Source organism: Hemitrygon akajei, chromosome 10 (assembly GCF_048418815.1).
Source record: "Hemitrygon akajei chromosome 10, sHemAka1.3, whole genome shotgun sequence".
Taxonomy (NCBI): Eukaryota; Metazoa; Chordata; class Chondrichthyes; order Myliobatiformes; family Dasyatidae; genus Hemitrygon; species Hemitrygon akajei.
Genome location: NC_133133.1, coordinates 90,719,037 through 90,743,962, shown reverse-complemented (window position 1 = coordinate 90,743,962; position 24,926 = coordinate 90,719,037). Strand labels below are relative to the sequence as shown.

The following is a 24,926-nucleotide window of genomic DNA, read 5'->3' as shown; positions in this document are numbered from 1 at the left end:
CACTCCCTGTCGGGAAAGGGCCTCACGTACCTGGTTGGGGTCTGCTGAGTCCATATGGCCTGGTCGTTCTGTCAGGAGGGGCCAGTTGCGGTAGGACTCAAGTGCAGACCAATGAATGTTCTTTTACCAGGATTTTATTAGCGGCCACAGGGGCAACAGTCTCTCAACACCAGGAGGCAGGCACAAAGCCGGAAAGGGAGGCAGAGGTCTTACCCGGGAAAGGCTGTCTGGCGAGGGCAGACGATTACGGGTGCTTCAGGCAAGAATCAGGTTCCAAACAGGCAGAATCCGGAAACATAGAATTCAACAATTTCCATTGGCAGTAGTCACTATAGCAGGCTGGAATAACTCAGTTCAGGACTGGGACAAACAGGCAGAGAGTGTGAGTCAAGGCAGGGTTGAAGTGGACTGGGTAATGAGCGAGAACAGAAACATGTGGGTGCTATTGAGGAGATAAGTGGGTAATTGGTGAGAGTCCAATTAGGGAAGGGCTTGGTTCAAAGCCCACATGGCCAGGTGAAAGAAGGTAGAATTTAAGGGCTGTCGTGGTCCAGAGCTATCAGCAGAGCCCCTTTGACCCAGTGTTCAGGCTGGATCCTTAACAAAGTCCTCACATCTTGATTGGATATGACCCAGGTTATTGAGAGAGGGAAGAAATATGATTGTTGGAGCCTTTATTTTGCTAGCTACAGGGTAAGTCCTGGAGGACTGTCAAGTAGCTAATGCTATCCCTTTGTTAAGAAGGGAAATAGGGGAACTGTTTGAAAGGATTCTTCGAGTTAGGACGAGCAAACTCAAGTGCAGGAATCACGGAGACTTTGGCTGTTCAAAAAACAAAAAAAGATTTATTGCAGAAATTAACCAGCAAATACACCCTGGAGCATGTAGGAGTTTAGGACCAATCAGACAGCCCCACTGTTGAGGTACTAACTGAAAAAAAAATCTTTTTTTTTTAAATGACCCCTGGTTGTGACAGAACTCCCCTTCCTAAAACCTACTGCTGACAGCTTAGGGTAATTGGGGTGAAGCCGATGAAAATCAGCAAGCAGGTCAGGATCCAAAATATCCCGGACCAGAACCCAACCTCTCTGCTCCAGGCCATACCCCTCCCAATCGATGAAATACTGGAACTACCCCTTAACGTGCCGGGAGTCAAGAAGTCTGCAGACTGTGTGAGTAGCTGTTCCGTCTGTGATTCTAGGAGGAGCAGGTGCTTTAGGAATAGGGGCTAAAGGACTCCAGAATAGAGACAGGAAAGCTGAGAAGGATTCAGTGAGACTTGGGAAGCTGTATTCTATAGGTTACAGGATTAATCCTTTTAGCAATCCTAAAGGGCCCAATGATGTGAGGAGCTAGCTTCTGGATTCTATTTTAAGGGGGAGAGAGCCAAACCGTCTAAACCACTCAAGAAGAAGGACCCATTTGTCTCCTCTTGTGGGCATGGAACTGCTGCTTCACCAAAGTAAGTTCCAAAGTCCTCTTAGCTTTAAGCCATCACTGCTTACTGTTTAGCAGATGTAACACCTTCCTGCTCAGGAAAGGGAGGAGTTTTAAACCCGAGGTGACATTTGAAAGGAGACATGTTAAGCTAAGCATGGTGGTGTTATGAGCTGTGTCTGCCCAAATTAAGTGGTTTCTCCAAGAGGTTTGAATACCAGAAACACAGCAACAAAGACTGTGTTCCAAGTCTTGGTTGGTCCCCTCGATCTGACCATCCATCTGTGGGTGAAAACCGGAAGAAAAGTTAGAAGTAGCTCCAATAAGTTTACAAAATGCTGATTAAAACTTGAAAGTAAATTGTGGATCCCTGTCAGAGACAACATCGGAAAGAATTCCATGTACCCTAAACACCAGCTGCATAAAAGTTCTGCAGTTTCACGGGTTATGGGCAATATAGTGAGAAGAAAACAATTAATGGGACCAGGGTGGGAGGGAATGGGAAGAGGATGGAAAAGACCCTGGGAAGGAGAATTGGAATCTTTGGAATGGGCACAAATACCATAGGATTGGACAAATGGCTTGACATCCCTATAATAGCTTTTTATGAATTCTAGGGTGCATGAAATCCTGGGGGGGGGGGGGTGCTGTTAACTTAGATGCATGCCAGCACTTGAGAATCTCCAACCTCTGTTCAGGTGGTATAAAGCAATGACGCAAGGGAACATTACTGGGAATTAGATTACTCCCCTTGAGTGATTGTCTGACTTGGAAATCAATATCCTAAGTGACAGGACCCAACATTTTATTCTCCTAAAGTATCAACTCCAACCTATCTATCAAATTAGGGGGAATCAAAGTGCCTTGATAGGGCATCAGGTTTTAGGTTCTTGGAACACAGATGACAAAATTAAAACCCAACAGGCTTGTCATGAGTTGTCTTTTTGACATTCTAGATGTAAGCTAAATTTTTACGATCCGTCCAGAAAATAAGTGGATGCTCAGTTCCTTCCATTCTTCTAAAGCCAGATTAACAGTTAACAGCTCCTGGTTACCCATATCAGAATTGGACTCAGCCGGTGACAACTGCTTCTAAAAGTAAGCACAGGGATGCAAACTTTGTCTTGGTGGTGGGACATTGGGACAAGTCTGTCCCTACTCTGATGTCAAAAGCATCTCCCTCCACAAAAAAGAATAGATCTGAGTTGGAGGTGGCACAGTGACAAAACGATTCTTAAGGTCGTTAAAAGCGGACTCCGCTTCTGCCTTCCAACCCTGCTAGGGTTAATCAGGGGAACAGCCATGGAGTTAAGGTTCTTAATAAATCTCCGATAAAAGTTAGCAAATCCCAAGAATCTCTGAATCCGCTTGCAAGAAGTGGGAGTGGGCCATTTCTGAATGGTCCAAGTCTAATCCAGATCCATTGGTAAGTTTCTCTGGGAAATAACAAATCCTAAAAAGGAGACTTTAGGAACATGACAGTGACTCTTCCCCAGCCAGACAAATTTATGGTTATTTAACAGACACTGAAGAACCTGACAAATGAGGAATACATGTTCCTGACAAGAATTTGAAAAAAAATCAAAATTATTGTCTAGGTACATAAAGACAAACCTGTTTAATATCTCCCTCAAGACATCATTAATGAATACCTGATAAAGTTCTGGGGCATTAACAAGCCCAAAGGGCAGAACTAGGTATTCATAATGCCAGGTTGGGGTATTGAATGCCGTTTTCCATTCATTACTCTGATGAATCCGAATTAAATTGTAGGCATTCCTGAGATCTAATTTAGTAAAAAAGTTGGCCCCTTGCAGTCAATCTATGGCTGAGTTCATTATGAGTAAGGGGTAATGATTTTTAATGGTAATCTTGTTATGATCCTGATACTCAATGCACGGTCTCAGGCTTCTGTCCTTTTTTATGACAAAGATGAACCCTGCCCCTGCAAGGGATGTTGAGGGTCTGATAAACCCCTTGTCAAGTCTTTTTGATGTAGTTGTCCATAGCCCATCTCTCAGGACCAGATGGGGAGAACAGCTTCCCTCGGGAAGGGCAGGAACCAGGCAATAACTCAATTGCACAATCATAATTGTGATGGGGTGGTGGCAGCAAGGTAGCCTTTTTCTTGCTAAGATTTGCTAGGAGATCTGAGAATTCTGAAGGGTCTCTCTTTATTTCATTAATATTTTCCAATTCAGGAAGGTCGGGGATCTTTGTGTTGATCTTGGGCGCTTGGGACACAGACTTGTGATTCTGGGAAAACGATAAAAACAAATATTCTGGCAGTTAGGTGACCAACCAGCAATAACTCCCCCGGAGCAGTCAATCACAGGGACATGCTGAGACAACCAGGGATGCCTGTGAATAAGAGGTTATTCTATAGAATGAATCGAATGGAACTTTAATGTTTCATAGTGATTCCCAGTCCAAAAGCCCAACTGTTCAGAAATGTAACAAACCTTACCCAGCTCATGAGGCCTACTGTCCAGGGCACTGGCAGTAAAGAGATGATCGTGCTTAGAGACAGGAACCCCTATTTGTTGTGCAATCCCTAAATCTTAAGAAGCTACCCGCTAAACCCAAGTCAACAAGAATCCGAATAGAAAACACCTTTTGATTCCATATCAAACAAGGGGGTAAATGTAACCCCAAAGAAGTACTTATGGGAGAAGCCCCTGGGAGCGTCACAGATATCCAACCACTGGACGGCCCCTGGAGTTTCCTGACCTCTTGGGACTCATGGCAGGATAATGCTCCAATTCCCCACAGTACACACAATGTCTCTCTTTAAATATTCATCTGTGTTCAGCAACGGAGAGCTGTGTCCTGCCAAATGCATGGGTCCACAGCATCCAGCAAGTAGGTCAGCAGAGGGTCTGTAGGAGGAAAGGGTAAGGTTGGGAGAGGGTGAAGGCAGGTAGGATAGAATCTGAGGAATTCCTGGCACCACATTCGTGCCATCCTGACAGACAGATGTCCAGACAAATGGATAAATTAAAGCCTGGTACAGGATCACGAGCTGCTAATTCATCTTTAAGATTGTTGTTGAGCCCTCTGTAGAACATGAACACAAGAGCTTCGTCGTTCCATCCACTCTCCAGAGCCAAAGGTCTGAATTCAATTGAATAGTCCTCTGTCTTATGCCAAGAAGTCTCTTAGCCACCTGCTGCCCACCGATGGGGTGATTAAACACTCTCTTTAGGGCGTCGATAAAAGGCCCGATGAAGAAGTATTCGGGGTCCTCTCTCTCCGACTGAATAGTTACCATTCCGGAGCTTTACCAGAGAGGAGGGAAATTACGCAGCCACTTTACATCATTCGGTAAGAAGCATGTGCAGCATCAGTTCAAACACCAGCGAGCACTGGCTTGACTCAGAAACCCAGAGCAGGCAGATTTAGAGAGCTATTGGTACTCGGTCAAGATCGTGCCATACCTGGTTCCTGGAGTTTTAGATTTTCCTAGATGGCAGAGAGAGAGACGTGACCATTTTCTGCAGCTTCTGCTTATGCCCACTGACCGTGGCACTCTGCTTTGCCAGATGCGATCCGATGTCATATCCTTCTGAGTTCATTTTTTTGGCTCAGTCATACTGTCAGGGTCACTAGTAATCTCAAGTGCAGGAATCACAGAAACTTTGGCAATTCAAACAAAACATTTATTACAGAAATTAACCAGGAGCTCAGGCAAACTGTACGGAATCTCGAAGAACTGAAATCACTCACGATACAACAGAAAAACTCGGTCAGAGTTTCACCAGACAAGGATCCATAACAATTGAGCAAAGAGGGGTCAGCAAGTCCCCCTGAAATACACCTGGAGCCCATAAGAGTTCAAAACCAATCAGCCAACCCCGATGTCCAGACGAAGCAATAACACTCAAAGACAACAACTACAATGCCAGGCATCAAAAATACCATGCTAATTAAATTTCTGCAAATTGAATAAAAGTGATAAATACAAAGCGAGTTTAACAATTCCCATGATCCCCAATGAGACACCTGCAACACAAAGTGAAAAGCCAGAGCCAGTCCAAAGACAAACAATTAGATATTGTTTGGGACACTGTATTCTCAGAAGGTTACACTGAGAAGATACAATCCTCGTACTAACCAAAAAAGAAACTTCTCTTTTTTAGAAGTAACCCCTGGTTGTGACAGCATAGCCCAGTTAGAGGCATCAGCATGTCTCTAACATGACATCATGGCAAGACATATCTCACCAACTTGACTGAGTTTTTCAAGAAGAGAAATCAAAATCAGAATCGGGTTTATTATCACTGATACACAGTATGTAATGGAATTTGTTGTTTTGCAGCAGTAATACTGTGCAATACAAAATAATACTATAAGTTATAATAAGAAATATAGAAACATAAATATATAGTGCAAAACGAGAACAATGTAGTGAGGTATTGTTCATGGATTCATGGATCATTCAGAAATCTAATGGCAGAGAGGAAGAAGCTGTTCCAAAACATCGAGCACGTCTCCTCAGTCTTCATCAGCCAAGGTGATTGATGAAGCTTGGGCAGTGGATATTGTCTACATCGATTTTACACAAGGTTCACAGGGTCCACAATGTACCTTGTGATAGACTCATCCAGTAAAGTAAAATACACGGGATCCACAGTGACTTGCCCATTTGGATTAGTAATTGTTTGCCTATAGTGGTATGACTATGTATTGGTCAATGGGTCTTATTCTGCTTGGACATCTATGACTAGTATTATTTCATCGGGATCTGCACTTAGACCTCTGCTCTTTGTGATATCTATAAATAAGTTGGATGAAAGCATGGATCGGTGGGTTAGAAACTCCGCAGGTGACTCAAAAATTGCTGGCATTGTGGAATTTGTAGAAATTTCACAATGTATCCCAGAATACAGTGGGATATAGATCAGTTGTAAACATGGTCAGAAACATGGCAGATGGAATTTGATCTGGCCAAGTGTCAGCTTTTGCACTTTGGGAGATCAAATGTAAATGGACAGTACACTATCGATGGCAGGACCCACCTATCCACCTATTATCTGTCTCTTTGTTTATTGCTCAGTGTACTTTAGTCTTGTGTTTTCATCTGTTTGTTGCCAGATTGTGCCAGTGAATTTTCCTGAGCCTTTCTAGATTCATATCTAAACTCTGTCCTTCTGAGTATCGACCCTGCCTATTTATCTTGATTGTTTTGGTTTTTGACTCTGCCTGATTCTGATTTTTGGATTTCTCTGGATTTTTTGATCTCCACCTGAACTTTGATGCCGACTTTGTGGCCCCTCTGGATTTGTTACTCAATAAATATCACAGTGTGCTCAGTACTTGGCCTGCGATTGGGTCCCTGCTCCAGTGTCCTGAAAGGAGATGTGAAGAACATATATATTACACAGTTGTGGCCACCTGGAACACACTACCAGGGAAGGTGTGGAAGCAGGTACAATAGAGGAATTTAAGATACCTACAATCCAGCAAAGAGATGGATATAGAACCTGTGTAAGCAGAGGGCATTGGTTTAAATATGTATTATTAATTTAATGAGTTCAGTACAACATCATGGGGTAAAGGTCTATCATTGTGCTGCAATATTCCATGTTATATGTTCTGTTCAATTTATTTTATAGAAGCACACATTACAGCAGAACTACCTGTATAAATTGAAGCTGTTGATTTGGGATTTTGGATTGTTACAGTTTGCAGAAACTCACTCTGCGATTCGGGACCAAGCTACCAACTACTAATTGAAGGAAAGCACCATATTCCTTCGTCACTGAAACTATATTTTGGCTGAGTTCTGTTCAAGTTGTTGTATAACCTGGAGGTCAGCTATTCCCTCTCTTTCCCCAGGCTCTCCCCGCTGCTGAACACATGGGTGAAAGTGATGAGAATGTGGAGCGAGGCAACTGGTCTTCAAAGGCAGATTACCTGCTCTCAATGATTGGCTGTGCTGTGGGACTGGGCAATGTTTGGAGATTCCCTTACCTGGCTTACAGAAATGGAGGAGGTACTGTATAAAATGCATAATACACAGCAGAAAAAAGTAAGCAATGATAAGAGGAAGAAAAGAATAGATAGATAGTGTCAGAGGTCAGAAGTCAGTGTAATCACTGTTACTAAGGAGCAGGTGGTTGAGAAACTGAAAGGTCTGATGGTAGATAAGTCACTTGGATCAGATGGATGACAGTTCAGGGTTCTGAACGAGGTAGCTGAAGAGATTGCTGAGGTAGTAGTAGTGATATTTCAAGATGCATTAGATTATAGAATAGTTCCAGAGGACTGGAAAATCACAAATGTTACTCCACTCTTTAAGAAAAGAGGGAGGCAAAGGACAGGAAATTATAGGCTAGTTCACCTGACTTCAGTGCTTGGCAAGTTGTTAAAGTCCCTTATTAAGGATGAATTTTCAGAGTATTTGGAGGCACATGATAAAATAGGCCAAAATCAGCATGGTTTACTTAAACAGAGTCTTGCCTGACAAATCTGTTGGAATTATTTGAGGAAATAACAGGAATGAAAGACAAAGGAGAGTCAATGGATGTTGTTTACTTGGATTTTCAGAAGGCTTTTGACAAAGTGCCTCACAGGAGTGCTAAACAAGTTAAGAGCCCATGGTATTACAGGAAAGGTTTTAGCATGGACATAAGATTGGCTGATTGGCAGAGTGCAAATAAAGGGCTTTTATCGAGTTGGCTGCCAGTGTAGAGTAGTGATCCACAGGAAATGGGTTTGGGTCTGCTATTCTTCATATTGTATGTTAATGATCTGGATGATGGAATCAATGGCTTTATGGCCAAGTTTGTGGATAATATGAAGAAAGATGAGGGGTGAGTACTGCTGATGAAGCTGGGAGCCTCCAGAAGGACTTGGCAGATTAGAAGAATGGGCAAAGAAGAGGCTGATGGAATACAGTGTAGGGAAGTGTATGGTCTTGCACTTTGGTAGATGGAATAAAACCATTGACTATTTTATAAATGAGAAGTGATTTCAGAAAGTGAAGGGGCAAACGGTTATGGGAATCAGTGCAGGATTCTCTAATGGCTAACTTGCAGGTTGAGTTGGTAGCAAGGAATATCAAAGCATAGATGTAATACTGAGGATTTATAAGGCATTAATCACACCATTTTTGGAGTAATGTGAACAGTTTTGGGCCCCATAAAGGATGTGCTGGCCTTGGAGAGGTTTCAAAGGAGGTTTGTATTTTAATCTGTTTTCTTCTTTCACTTATGGTTCTAAATATGTTGTGAGGGAACATGGGAACTGCATCAACATAAGGCTTTAAGATCACTTTGTTCCTAATCTACCATGGAAATTTTGAGATCAGTATACATAGCTGGTGTCTCTTTTCCATGTTGAGGATTCTAAGGCTAGAGAGAATGGTTTAAGGTGAAAGACAGGAGAATTAAAGGGGATCTATGGGGTGAAACATTCACACAGAAAGTAGTTTGTATCTGGAATGAGCTGCCAGAGATGGCCATGCAGGCAGGAACAGTCACAACATTTATGAGGTAACTGAACAAGTATTTTAATGAGCAAAGAGTAGAAAGATATGGCAGTAGTACAGATAGGCACAATGTCGGTGGTGATGGGCTAAAAAACCTCTTTCAATGCTATATTTCTCTATGACTCTAGAGAGTTGTGAAAGATTGTAGTCAAGTGGAGAAAATGAGCCTTTAGTGGAATTAATAGCATCTTCAGAAATCAAAGTAGTCCAATATATGCTGGTATGAACAGGGCAAATGGGTGAAAGTTAGAGTGCAAAAGAAGAATTAGATTGCCAAAAGTTTACAAATAATAAAATAAAGCCTATCAGGAGAGCTGTCAAGTTGTCAGGTCAGAAATTAACAAGGGATTGGATGTCACATCAGCAGCAGATGTGATAAAGCCAGATTATAAATGGATAATGAAATGAAGGTCTGGTAATGACCCAGATTTGTGGATCAAATTGTATTTCAAGCTTCTATGGGATAATAGATTTGTAAGCAATCCTGCTTAGTTGCCAGGAAGAGGGATGGAGACAGAGGCTTATCAATGTTGCAGTCATACAGCATGGAAATGGGTCCTTTGGCCTACCATATACATGCCAACACATTTATCCACCTACTTTAATAGCAATTGCTTGCATTAGGACTGTATAATTCTATGGTTTATCTGTTTCTGTCTAAAAACCTCTTAAACTAATAATCTGATCCCTCCAACTCTTCAGTTCCAGATATCAACTACAACCTATACAAAGAAAAACTCATCCCTCATGTTCTGTTTAAAACTCCACCTTTCTCCTTAAAACTATACCCTCTTGTTTTTGATACCCCTATGATGTGAGAAGGATTTTGCCTACTCTAATAATGCATTTACATATTTTATATACTACTATTAGGTCATCCATTAGCCTATTTAGCTGCAGGGAAAACAAGTCCAATACTCCCCATATCCAAGGTCTTCTAATCAAGGCCATATCCTGGTGAATCTTTGCTGGAGCTGGTGGAGGGAGACAGACAAATCTCAGGAATTGCTGTGAACGATCTAAGAATACAAAGGCAAAGGTCCTGGTGAAGGATCTCAACCCAAAACACCGGCTGCTTATTCCTTTCCATAGATGCTGCTTGACCTGCTGAGTTGCTCCAGTGTTTTGTGTGTATTGCCAAAGGCCCCTTAACCCTGTTCTGGCTTAGATAATTTAGAAATTGCACTGATTCCCCTTTTCTGCCAATTCTCATGATCTTTGGCTCACTTGTAATTGAAAGAAATCTGCCTTAGCCAGCAGTACGTTCAGAGACACAATGCTAACAGATCCTTGATGCTGAGAAGTCCAAAATTTCAAAACCATCTAAAAGAAGAAATTCTTCCTCATCTCACTCTTATCCTGCTATCTTGAGACAATGTCCTCCAGTTCCTTACTCATCAGAAAGGAGAAACAACTTTACTACAAACAGTCAGAATCTCAATGTTTTTCAAGATTACCTCTCATTTTTCTGATTTCCAGAAAGCATGCTCATTCTCTTCTGTCTTTCCTCAGAAGACAATAGTCCTAACAGGAATAAAAAATACTAAACTCTCCCTACACTGCTGTTAGTCAAATACATTCCTTCTTAAATCAGGGGACCAAATCTCCCTACATTCCTCCAGGAGTGATGCCATTAAAACCCTGCACATTGTAGCATAGTTTTATTACTCTTGTGCTTCATTCCCCTTGAGAAAAAAAATCAATTGACTACTATTATTCCAGAATTTAAAATGCATTTTGTCCATTGGCTCCTCCCTTACTATCAACTAAATGCAACCCTAATATACCAGATGTAGTGCCTCAATCAGAAAGATCAACTATGCCATCTGACCCAAAGAGTTCCTACAGCATTTCATTTTGATCTAGATTCCAGCATCTGCAGTCTCCTGTGCCTTCCAAGTAAATTTATAAAACAGAAATGAATCTGTTTCAGTTTTTTGAACAAAGCTGTTATGAAGGTAGGACATTAGATGTGGTGTATATGGACTTTAATAGGCATGGTAAGTTGCTATAGAAAGTTAGACTACATAGGTCCATAAAGAGCAATGCAGCTAATTAGATGCAGAATGGGCTTGATGGGTGAAAGCAGAGGGTGACTGTTTCTCTGACTGGAGGCCCGTGACCACTGATATTCCCCATGGCTCCATGTTAGGCTCATTGCTTTTTTGTCATCTATGCCAATGACTTGGATGATACTGGCTTCACCATCCACAAAGCCCTAAACTCAAAAGGGGATTTTAAGACATGCCTGATTTAAGTACAGTATCTATGGACACCCTCACTACAAGAAGATTATACTGTATTAACCTGCTCTTTGAAGACTAGTTTACTTCCCTGTCTAATTCTGCTCTGAGGTGTCATTACCAATACCCACTATTTGAATGGTGGGTTCCCTCTTCCTACCAAGGAGGAGATACTTACTACCAGCTAACAAAGAAGTTTAAACATAGATTATTTTATTTTTATGGACATGCAATTAAATTCAGACTAGAAATTCTTAACACACATTTAAAGCTCACAGCAGATTTCTGATTTATAAAAAGTGTGAATTACAAAAGATTTATCAACTACAAAGGATTGCCAAACACAAGTGCAATTTTTACGAACTAAAAGATCATACCAATGTGTTGCAGATAAATAAGTTGCAGAAACTGAAGGTTGAGGAATGAATTCTAGTTCTTCTTTCTATCACCCCATCTTTCTGTCATTCCTAACAATCCTCAATGCTTTCTAATGTTTATACCGTTTTGCCACTAGTTGACCTCATCTGCATGTGATCTTTTTCAGATCCCTTTGTTGGAACAAAGTAATTCACATAGGTGGTCTAAAAATATCTGGAGACTGAGATCTCAGACACCCAAAATTAATGCTGTGAGCATTGATTCTCTGAGTACACAAATTTCCCAACTATTGATTGATCATTTATACCTGCATCTGTGTTTGTTGTGCTGTGACAAAATCCGTCTAATATGAATGCTTCTTTGAACTCAGTTACAATGGTGCAAATAACTGAGCAAGTGTTGTCTGGTTTGTTGCCGGCCAATTAACATAACCCCATTGTCTCTTGTTGATTAGATATGGGCCTACAAGACCTCATTGTTCACTTATTCATAACAGGAAGCTGAGCAAGTTGGTTACAAATTGAACTTTGCCACAAATGGCTCTGACCCTTTGTAAAGGTCACGCTACTGTGCTAGAGAGCTGAAGTTATCTTGGGCCCTGGAAAGTGAATATATATCACAGAATATACAAGTTTGGAGAGTACACTAAAATAGGTGGTGTCATTGAGAGTGAAGATGGTTATCAGGATTTACAGAGGGATCTTAATCATTTACGTACATGGTCCAAGAAATAGAAAACAGAGTTTAATTCAGATAAGTGCAAGGGTGTTGTATGTAGGGAAGACAGATGATAGTAGACTTTCACGGTGAATGGTATGACACTAGGAAGTGTTGCAGAATAGTGGGACCTAGGAGTGCACGATTCCCTGAAAGTTGTGTCGCAGGTAGACAGGGTAATAAAGAAGATTTTTCAGAATGCTGGCCTTCTTCACCACTCTGTCTACCACATTGGTCAGTACATGGAATGAGTTGCCAGAGGAAGGGATTGAGGCAGCGACATTAACAACATTTGAAAGCTAGTTAGACAGGTACATGGATAGGAAGTGTTGAGAAGGATATGGGGAAAATCCAGCAAATGGGACTATCTTAGATGGGAATCTTGGTAGGGCTGAATTAGCTGGGCTGAAGGGCTTTATGATTCTATGACACTATAATTTCCGAGTCTCAAGATGGCGCTCATGGAGTAAACCGCTTCTAGGCTTTGCTCCAAACCTTTTACGTCTTTTTAACCTACAAAACACCCCTTAAGGGATATTCTTATACTTATTCTAAAGGGGTCTAAACATACAGAATTTTTCTTTTTAACTATTTGAATTATTCTCAACTTGCTGAAATGTCTAAAGCAAAAGAATCGAAACAGACGAAAGAACCGATAACTTTAGAAACAATTGTGAAGCTTATAGAAGTCAAATTTGAAGAACTGGAGAGAAAAATATCCGTAAAGTTTTTACAGCATGACGAACGTTTGAAATTAGTTGAAGAAAAGCTCCAGACCCTTTCATTGGAATCACAAAAACAACAAGCAAGTATTTTGGCTCTTGAAGAAGCCGCTCTTAAGAAAGATCGTATAATCGAAAAAATACAAGAAGAGCAAACTTCGACGTCTCAACAGATGGATCGCTATAAAGTTAAAATTACTGATTTGGAAAATCGCTCTCGAAGACAAAATCTTCGGCTAATTGGGATTCTGGAAAAATTTGAAAGTGGTGATCTTACCGTTTTCTTCTCTAAATTTCTAATGGAGGTCCTGGGTTCAGAGGTACTGGATATTCCCCCGGTAATCGATCGGGCACATTGGGTTTCCCGGTTTCAGGCTGATTCAAGTTTGAAACCACGACACGTAATTCTTCGGATCCATTACCCCCATATCAAAGAACGTTTGATTCGGGCAGCTCGGAAAAAAGGTATGATAACCCATCAAGATTTCAAGTTTCGCATTTTGGAAGATTATAGCCCTGAGGTTTTACGGGCTAGGCTGGCTTTTAGATCGGTTATGTCGATATTTCACCAGAAAGGCTACAAGCAAGCGCTGTTATTTCCAGCACACTTGAGAGTTACTCTTCAGGATGGAACTTTTCGGCTGTTTAAATCGCCAGCGGATGCTCAAGGTTTCCTGGAACAATGACATTCTATCGGGCTGACCAATGTAATCTAGCCTATAGATCTGGATCTGTTATAGATTGATGTTTGGTTTTTTTTTTGGGTATGGTTTACATGTATTTCTTACATACGGTTAAAGCTTTTTTTTGCTGGGTTTATTTTGACTTTATATTTTTTCATATTATTAATCTATTAGCGTTGAAAATAACTTATTAGGGTTTCTTCTTCCTTTTTGCTTTTTTTTTAAATCGATATACGCTCTCTTTTATACTTTTAACATTTGAATATTAAGATTGGAAAAAAAATAAAATGGCGTTTCTTCTTCCCGACAGACTTCAGTGTTTGGAGCGTCATAACTGTTTTGATGTGTTTGAAAGTTTTAAACTTTCATTTATTGTTTTAATTCTTTTTTTAACCCTTTTGTTTATATACATTTATAACACTAATTTTATATTTTAACTTTTGTTATATCAACCCTTTTTTATAATGTGGGTTGTTTGTATTTTTTTAACTTTGTTACGTTTGAGTTGCCGTCTTGAGACAAGGGGGTAATTTTAGTATTAGATTGCTTGCTTGCCTCTTTTTGGTTTTTTTCCTGGGGTTTTGAGGGTGGTGGGAGGGGGATTTTTCTTTTTTCTCTTTTTTTTGCTTGCTTTTTGCTTAGTTTTATTTCATGGGCTTATATGAAACTACAAAAATGGTCGCAGTGCCGTGACTTCCGGTTTCCCCTTGAACTTACTTCCTTCTTCCGGGTTCATGAGTTCACTTTTCTTTCAAACTTATGTGTTAACTGTAATATATATTGTCAATATGGATAAGACTTTTAACTTTGTTTCTTGGAATACTAATGGTTTAAATCATCCGATCAAATGGAAAAAAAACATTCAAAGTATTCCATAGAATGAATGCTAATGTTATTTTTGTACAAGAGACTCATGTAAGGAAGGTGGATAGTCAGCGGTTGTTTAGGTTTTGGAAGAGCCAACAGTATCACTCAAATTTGCAAGCCAAAGTGAGAGGTGTTTCTATTTTTATAGACTCATCAACTGCTTTTATACATCATGAAACAATTTCAGATCCGCAAGGTAGATTTTTGCTTATTACTGGTTTACTTTTTAATCAAAAAGTTGTTTTAGTTAATGTTTATGCTCCAAATACTGATTGTCCTGAATTTTTTAAATGCTTATTTACATCCTTTCCCAATCTGAATCAATATAGATTGATAATGGGTGGAGATTTTAATTATTGTCTAAACCCTTTGATGGATAGATCCAAGCCCACTCAAACTCTTCCGAATAAATCGGCTTCTCTTATTAATTCTTTTATGATTGATTCAGCTATTTGTGAAATTTGGTGTTTTTTACACCCTAATGACAAAGAGTTCTCATACTTTTCCCATGTGTATCATAATTACTCAAGAATTGATTACTTTTTCATTGATCAGCATTTACTTACAGATGTTATGGATTGTAAATATGACTCTATTACCATATCTGATCTTGCACCTTTGAAGTTATCTATTAAGATGACGGATTCATATATTAGTACTAAAGGTTGGAGGTTTAATCCTGTTTTACTGCAGGACTCTGACTTTGTCAACTTTATTAAACAGCAAATTGATTTGTTTTTCTCAACAAATTCTACAGCAGAGATCTCTAGTGGAATTTTGTGGGATACTTTTAAGGCATATATTCGTGGACAGATTATTTCATATTCTGCTCGAGTTAGGAAACGAACTAATTCTAAAATATTAACATTAGTTGATAAAATTAAGGCAATTGACAAGATCTACTCATTGACCCCTAGTAAAGAACTTTATAAAGAAAGAGTGGAACTTCAAATGGAGCATAGTTTACTATTATCCTCCTCGATTGAAAGTCAGTTAATTAAATCGAAAGCTCAATTCTATACATATGGAGATAAGTCTGGTAAATTACTAGCTAACCAATTGAAAATTGCTTCGGATAAGCGACAGATTACTAGGATTCGCAAACAAGATGGTACTCTGACGATTGATCATAAAGAGATAAATAAAGCCTTTCAAGATTTTTATAATTCCTTATATCAATCAGAATGTACTAAGGACTCTTCTATAATGAATGAATTTTTAAGGAAATTGAATATTCCAAAAGTAACTGTTGAGGATAGTGTATTTTTGGATACACCTATTACGGAGTCTGAAATAGAAAAGGCTATTTTTTCAATGAACTCAGGTAAAGCTTCGGGTCCAGATGGTTTTTCTGCAGAATTTTTTAAATCCTTTTCTTCCATACTTTCTCCTTGGCTTTGTAAAATTTTTAAAGATGCATTAAGTATAGGCAAACTACCACAATCTTTTTATGAAGCTTCTATTTCTTTAATTCTTAAAAAAGATAAAGACCCTACTGAATGTGCATCCTATCAGCCTATATCTTTGCTGAATACGGATTTTAAGATTTTTAGTAAAATTTTGGCTATTAGATTAGAAAATATATTGCCTCGGATTATTTCTGAGGATCAGACTGGATTTATTAAAAATCGCTATTCATCTTTTAACATTAGAAAATTAATTAATATTATTTATACCTCTTCATTTAAAATACCAGAATGTGTCATCTCTTTAGATGCTGAAAAAGCATTTGATAGAGTCGAATGGTCATATTTATTTAATACATTGCAACATTTTAATTTTAGTTCAAAATTTATATCATGGATTAAATTAATATATCATAAACCTTTAGCTTCGGTCTTCACTAATAATCAAAGATCCCCTTTTTTTCAATTATTTCGGGGTACAAGGCAAGGTTGTCCTTTAAGTCCTTTATTATTTGACATTGCTTTAGAACCCTTGGCTATAGCCATTCGTGAATCACCCAATATTTTAGGTATTACCCATGGGGAGACGATGTATAAGGTATCATTATATGCGGATGACTTGTTATTATATATATCTGACCCTGAAAGATCTATTCCTGCTATTTCTTCTTTGCTTGCTCAATTTAGTAATTTTTCTGGTTATAAATTGAATTTTAATAAGAGTGAACTATTTCCATTAAATATGCATGTTTCAATTTATAATCATGTACCATATAGAATTGTTACAGATTATTTTACTTATTTAGGTATTAAAATTACTAAAAACATAAAGATTTATTTAAAACTAATTTTTTACCTTTAATAGATCAAATTAAGCAACTTGCTAATAGGTGGTCCCCACTATCTTTGTCTTTGGTAGGCAGAGTTAATGCCATTAAGATGATGATACTACCTAAATTTCTATATTTATTTCAAGCATTACCAATTTTTATTCCTAAATCTTTTTTTGATATGGTTGACTCTAAAATATCTTCGTATTTGTGGCAGAACAAAAATCCTAGACTAGGTAAAAAATATTTACAGAAGCCTAAGAAGGAGGGCGGCTTGGCTCTACCAAACTTAAGATTTTACTATTGGGCAGTTAATATACGGTATTTGATATTTTGGACACAAGAATCGACTACAGTTGCTGGCCCACAATGGGTAAATTTGGAATGTAAATCTGTGCAAGATTTCTCATTGATCTCAATCTTAGGATCTTCACTTCCTTTTTCGTTACTCAAAATGAATAAACAGATAACTAATCCCATAGTCAAGTATACATTACGAATCTGGTTTCAATTTCGTAAATTTTTTGGCTTGAATAAGTTTATGCTGTCAAGTCCTATAATATCTAACTACTTCTTCCGACCATCATCTATAGATCAAGCTTTTCTTTTATGGAAAACAAAAGGTATAACATGTTTTCGTGATCTGTTTTTGGATGATAACATTATGTCCTTTGAACTGTTATCTAATAAATATAATTTATCTAAAACCCATTTTTTTAGATATTTGCAAGTTAGAAATTTTCTATATAATGAATTAAAGTCTTTTTCGAAAGAATGTCCATTGGACATTACAGAAAGAATTTTAGCTCTCAATCCTTGTCAAAAGGGTTTAGTAGCTATCATTCATAATATGATTATGAATGTACAGCCAGATATATCAGAAAAAATTAAGAAGGAATGGCAGGAAGAATTGCATTGTCCTATATCTACTGAGCAATGGGAAAAAATTTTATCATTGGTAAACTCATCCTCTATTTGTGCTAAACATGCTCTAATACAATTTAAGGTTGTACATAGAGCTCACGTCTAAAGATAAACTTGCTCGATTTTATTCTTATGTTAATTCAACCTGTGATAGATGTCATTCTGATGTTGCTTCATTGACCCATATGTTTTGGTCTTGTCCTTGTTCACAAAACTATTGGAAAGATATTTTTAATATTATTTCAAGAGTTTTAAATATTAATTTCCAACCACATCCTTTTACCGCAATTTTTGGTCTACCAATGATAGATAATAAGCGTTTATCCGCTTCATCCCAACGAATGATTGCATTTGTTACATTAATGGCTAGAAGATCTATTTTACTGAATTGGAAAGAAATTAACCCTCCAACTGTATTTCAGTGGTTTTCTCAAACTATTTCCTGTTTGAGTTTAGAAAAAATTAGAAGTGTGGTTTTTGATTCTTCAGTTAAATTTGAAGAAACTTGGAGACCATTTATTCAACAATTTCATATGAATTAAATGGTCTGATCCTGAACCTTATTGTTACTATCCTGAATTGTGTGGATGGAGGTTCGGAGTTATCGGCACTACTGTATGTATCTAACATTATGCAATTGCCCATGTTGGTTAGTTTTTTTTATTAGTTTTTTTTTAATTCTCTTAGTTTTATGGGGTTTTTTTTTTCTCTTTTTTCTCTTTTTCTTAATTCCTTTACATTAATACTATGAGTTTGGGAGACTTTATATATTGATTAATACATATCTGATTGTTTATTTAAACTATTAATTGTGTACTCTCAAATGTTTTGTACTCATATTTTACTTATGTTTTTCTTAAAATTAATAAAAAGATTTGAAAAGACACTGTAATTTCCCTTTCATTGAAACAAATTTCCCCTTTCCTAATCATGCATTGATTTTCTGATTTTTTTAATCTCTGCCCCAATAAAGAATTCTAGCATTTTGCTGACTTCAACATGGAACAAACCGGAGCAAAACTAGAAAATGTTGAAAGTACTCAACAGTTTGGACAGCATCTGAGAAAGAAAAAACGCTTAACTTTTCAGATCTGAAACCTTGCATTAGGAATGGGAAAGAGAGAAAACAAGTTATTTTTTGATATCAGAGAATGTGGATCACATCTCCACACAAACTAATTCTAATCCCTAGAGTTCTGAGCCAAGTGGATTTCTGGCAACAGAAATTTATTACCGGGGGCATCACGTGATGACGTAGGATCGAGATGTTGGGAATTCAGCTCCCTCGTAAGAAGTAATGAAATAGGGTTTAAGTGAAGAAGAGTTAACAAATACCTACTAGTAACTATTTATAAGCAACTCAGAATGATTTTTAGATATGGCTCCTAAACTGAAACAGAAGAAAGCTATTACTTCGAAGACTGCGCAAGTCGGCGGGGAAAAAGACCTAACCGTTTCGGCGAAGCCTCATACTCAAGTTGAATCTCCTCCCGGAGAAGTGCATGGCACTTCTGATGGTTCGGGACAGGAAGTTGCGGCAATGTCGGTGGTCTCTAAGAAGAAACGGCAAGAACAATGCATGCGTGAAGAAACAAGTATGCATGAACAGATATTAACAAAACTACAAATCCCAACTACGGCTGGAAGTGAATCAGAAGTGGAATCAGATTCTTTGGGAAACACGGATGAAGAAGAAGAGGAAAAGGAGGAGATTAAAGGAGACATAAGAGATATCCTGATATATATGATGAATGAATTAAAAGCTATAAGAACAGATATAAGAAGGATGCAGATTACACTCGATAATGTGGTGGAAAAACAAAAGAAGAAGGATAATAAAGTTAAAGAGATGGAAGTAAAAATGGAAGAAAACACTGAAAGAATAGATAAGATAGAAGACAATAATCTTGCCTGGACAACAGAAAGAAAACAGAAGTTGGAAAAAATAGATGCGCTTGAAAATTCTAGTAGACGAAATAATATTAAAATTGTTGGTCTTATAGAAGGTACAGAGGGAGAAAATCCAATAAAATTCTTCCAAGAATGGATTCCGAAAATTTTGGAAATGAAAGAAGGAAGTCAAGTAATTGAAATTGAAAGAGCACACAGAGCTTTAAGACCAAAACCTCAACAAGATCAAAATCCAAGATCAATTTTGATAAAGTGCTTAAGGTACCAAGATAAAGAAATGATCTTGGAGGCAGCTACTCAAGGTGCTAAAAAGAGAAATGGGCCATTGATGATAGAAGGGAAAAGAGTTTTTTTTTATCCAGACATAAGTTATGATCTTCTGAAGAGGCGGAAGGAATTTAATCCAGTGAAAAAGTCTTTATGGGAAAAGGGCTATAAATTTTTATTGAGCTACCCAGCAAAATTGATAATTTTCCTGGATAACGAAGAAAGAAGATTTTTCATTGATTACCGGAAAGCAGAGAAATTTGGACAAGAACTACCTGATATCCACGAGGAGGTGTAAAGAATTATAGAAATGAAGTGGACTAATGATGAAGACTGAAATAAGGTTGGACTTGACGGACATTTATAAGGAATAAGAAGAAAAAAAAATAGTTGAGGACTATTAATTGGGAGTAGAGACATTAATTATTTTCTTTTCTTTTTTCTTCACTAATATATATTTTTTTCTTTTTTTTTGCGGGGGAGCTGGAGGAGCTCCTGATCGATGGCTGTGAGTTTCACGTGTACAATCATGGCAATTGCCATGACCCGTAAAATGGGGGGGGGGGTAATGTTGTGTTTCTTTTTATTCGCAACATTGGGGGGGTATTTTGTTTTTTTTCTTATATATTAGTTACCTTTCTTCTATTTTTCTTCTTTTTTGCCTGGATGGTTGGGGAGAGACACATAGCAACATGGAGAATTTTAAAGAGTTCCCAAGGTATTATGAATGATTAATTTACTTAATTTTTTAAATTTTAATGTTAATGGACTTAATGGATCTGTGAAAAGAAAAAGAGTTTTAACATATATTAAGAAAATGAAAGGAGATATAGCTTTTTTACAAGAAACACATTAACAGAAACAGAACACAAGAAATTAAAGAGAGATTGGGTTGGAAATGTCATTGCAGCTTCATTTAATTCAAAATCAAGAGGAGTTGCAATTTTGGTTAATAAATTTTTACCAATTAAAATACAAAATGTAATAATTGATTCTGGGGGGAGATATGTGATTATACATTGTCAATTTTTTTCAGAATTATGGACATTTATGAACATTTATGCACCAAATGAAAATGATGCAAAATTCATACAAGGTTTTTTTGAACTTGGCTGACGCACATGATAAAATATAAATAGGTGGAGATTTTAATTTTTGTTTAGATCCAGTTCTGGATAGATCAACTAAAGGTGCTATAAAATCAAAAATAACAAAACTAACTTTATCATTAATGAAAGATTTAAATTTGATTGATATATGGAGAAGAATTAATCCAAGAGAAAGAGATTATTCATTTTACTCAGACATAAAACTTACTCAAGGATTGATTTTTTTTATTATCAAAAAATATTCAAGATAGAGTGAAAAGTGTGGAATATAAAGCAAGAATACTATCAGATCATTCCCCCTTGATAATGACAATGATAATGATAGATAAGGAGGAATCGATCTATAGATGGAGATTTAATTCAATTTTATTAAAACGTCAAGATTTTTGTGATTTTATGAAAAAACAGATTCAATTTTTTTTGGATACAAATTTAAATTCAGTTGAGGATAAAATTGTATTATGGGAAGCGATGAAAGCATATTTAAGGGGTCAGATTATAAGTTATACATCTAAAATTAAAAAGGAATACGCAGCAGAAATAGATCAATTGGAAAAAGATATCATAAAGTTAGAAAAAGAATCTCAAAGATATATGACAGAAGAAAAACGAAGACAACTTGTTAATAAAAAATTACAATATAATACACTCCAGACATATCGTACAGAAAAAGTAATTATGAGAACTAAACAGAAATATTATGAATTAGGTGAAAGATCACATAAGATTCTTGCTTGGCAGCTGAAAACAGAACAGGCTTCTAAAACAATAAATGCAATTAGAACAAGTGCAAATAAGGTTACTTATAAACCTTTAGAAATTAATGAAACTTTAAAAATTTTTTATACTGAACTATATCAATCAGAATCACAAAATAAGATAGCTGAGATAGATAAATTTTTATCACAAATAACCCTTCCAAAATTAAATTTGGAAGAACAGAAAGGATTAGATATGCCCTTTACATTAAAAGAGGTTGAAGAAGCTTTAGGATCACTTCAGAGTAATAAATCCCCAGGAGAAGATGGTTTTCCTCCTGAATTTTATAAAAAATTTAAAGATTTATTAATTCCTCCTTTTATGGAATTAATATATCAAGTGGAAAGAATGCATAAACTCCTACAATCTTTTCTAACAGCGATCATAACTGTATTGCCAAAAAAAGATAGAGATCCTTTAAAACCAACATCATATAGGCCTATTTCTTTGTTGAATACAGATTATAAAATAATAGCAAAAATTTTATCTAATAGAATATCTAAATATTTACCGAAATTAATACATATGGATCAAACAGGTTTTATTAAAAACAGACAATCAATGGATAATATAACCCGGTTACTTAGTATAATTCATTTGGCACAAAAAAGAGAGGAAATGAGTGTGGCAGTTGCTTTGGATGCAGAAAAAGCACTTGATAGATTGGAATGGGATTTTTTATTTAAGGTATTGGAAAAATATGAGTTAGGAAAAATTTTTATACAATGGATTAAAACCTTAAATACTAATCCTCAAGCTAAAGTAGTTACAAATGGTCAGATTTCAACACCATTTTGCTTAACGAGGTCAACTAGACAAGGCTGCCCATTATCACCTGCTTTATTTGTATTGGCAATAGAACCATTAGCTGAATTAATTAGAACAGATCCAGATATTGGGGGCTTTAGAGTTATATCAAGAAGAATATAAGATTAATTTATTTGCTGATGATGTTTTGATTTATTTAACAAACCCATTGCAATCTTTGCAAAGACTATCTTTTAGATTGGAAGAATATGGGAAAGTATCAGGGTATAAAGTAAATTGGGATAAAAGTGAAATTTTACCCCTTACCAAAGGAAATTATAATCAATGTTGATTAGTAACTCAATTTCGATGGTCAATAAATGGGATAAATTATTTAGGTATTAGAGTTGATAATGATGTAAAAAATTTATATAAACAAAATTATTTGCCATTATTAAAAAAAGAGGATCTTGATAAATGGATGATATTACCAATAACATTAATAGGTAGAGTTAATGCTGTAAAAATGAATATATTTCCTAGATTGCAATATTTATTCCAAACTTTACCAATACAATTGCCTCAGAAGTTTTTCAAGAACTGAATAAATATGTAAGGAAATATGTCAAGAATATCATTGGAAAAATTGACATGTAAATTTGATTTAGGAGGGTTACAACTTCCAAATTTTAAGAATTATTATAAAGCAAATCAACTTAGATTTATTGCGTCTTTTTTTGATGAAGAAAAACCGGCATGGATTAGAATAGAATTAGATAAGATAGGAGAAAATATACCAGAAGATTTTATATATAAATGGGAATCCAAATGGATACGGGAAAAAAAAAGAATCTCCTATATTAAGACACTTGATTGATTTATGGAATAAGGTAAATATGGACGATGAGATAAAGAAATCTTTATTAGCAAAAAGAACTTAAATTCAAAATAGGCTTATTCCTTTTACAATGGATAATAAACTTTTACATAATTGGTTCCAAAAGGGGATTAAATATATAGGTGATTGTTTTGAAGGAGGTATATTGATGTCGTTTGATCAATTAAAAATAAATATAAAATATCAAACAACACTCTTTTCTGTTATTTTCAATTAAAGGCTTATTTACGAGAAAAGCTGGGTCAAACAATGTTGATGCCAAAACCTAGTGAAATAGAAATATTAATTCAAAAAGGAAAAATTAAAAAATTTACATCCTGTATGTACAATTTGATTCAAAAACAGACAATTAAATCAGGAATTCATAAATCAAGACAAAAATGGGAATCTGATTTGAATATTAAAATTAATGGAAAAAGCTGGTCAAGATTATGTTCTGATAGTATGATAAATACAATAAATGTTCGACTTAGATTAGTACAATATAATTTTTTACATCAATTATATATAACACCACAGAAAATAAATAGATTAAATTCAAATGTGTCTGACCAATGTTTTCGATGTAATCAAGAAATTGGTACATTTTTACATTCTACCTGGTCTTGTTTTAAAATTCAATCATTTTGGATAAATCTAAGACTTTTATTGGAACAAATTACTGGAGTACAACTCCCACATAGTCCAATATTATTTTTATTAGGAGACATTGAAGGGACAATACTGAAACTTAAATTGATTAAGTATCAGAAAAAATTTATAAAAATTGCATTGGCAGTAGCCAAAAAAGATATCGCAGTTACTTGGAAATCTGATTTATATTTAACTATGGATTGTTGGAATAATGAAATATATAGTTGTATTCCACTTGAAAAAATTACATACAATCTAAGAAATGAATATGATATATTTTTGAAAATTTGGCTCCCATACCTACAAAAGATAGGATTAAATACATAGGTCCTTTGAAGATAAAATTATAGTAATTGGGGAAAGTAAAAATAAAAATTAAAATTATTTTGAACTCCATGGAGCATGTGGGGATCCTCCGATATCCAGGCAATCTTTCTCTTCTTTCTTTCTTTTTTTTCTTTAGACAAGGGTTAAGGGGGGGGGAGTGTTAAGGGGAGGGGGGAGGGTTAATACTATTTTTCTCTCTCTTACTATTTTATCATTACATTTGTTCTTTGTGATTTTCTAAAAAGCTAATAAATAAATAAATAAATAAATAAAATTTATTACCAGAATTACATCAGTTCTCCTTTCCTCACCACCATTCTTAATCCTCTCCCATTCAACCTAATTTTCCAAAGCGTTGAGTCCCCTGCAATATCTAGCTCTCCTCTTTCATCAACGTGTGGCCATATTGTTCTAACAGCTTTACATCAACTCTTGTCCTTTTCTACCACCAGTTCATCTATCCAGTAAAAAGTGCATTCACATAAAGGACCTTACATTTTGCCCTGCACTATATGTTGCCCCAGTTTGTTGCTGCACTAGAACCATGTGTATTTTGAAACTCCTTACTCTCTTTAT

The 24,926-nt window shown here is 36.5% G+C and overlaps 1 protein-coding gene across 1 annotated transcript in view; it reads left to right on the top strand.

Annotated features, from left to right (window-relative positions):
• Window positions 1-24,926, top strand: part of LOC140734532 (sodium- and chloride-dependent neutral and basic amino acid transporter B(0+)-like) — an 89,050-nt gene that overhangs the window by 6,162 nt on the left and 57,962 nt on the right. Inside the window, exon 2 of the mRNA XM_073058628.1 lies at window positions 7,276-7,432. Coding sequence (XP_072914729.1) covers window positions 7,276-7,432 — 157 coding nt within the window. The remainder of the gene's footprint in view (window positions 1-7,275; window positions 7,433-24,926) is intronic.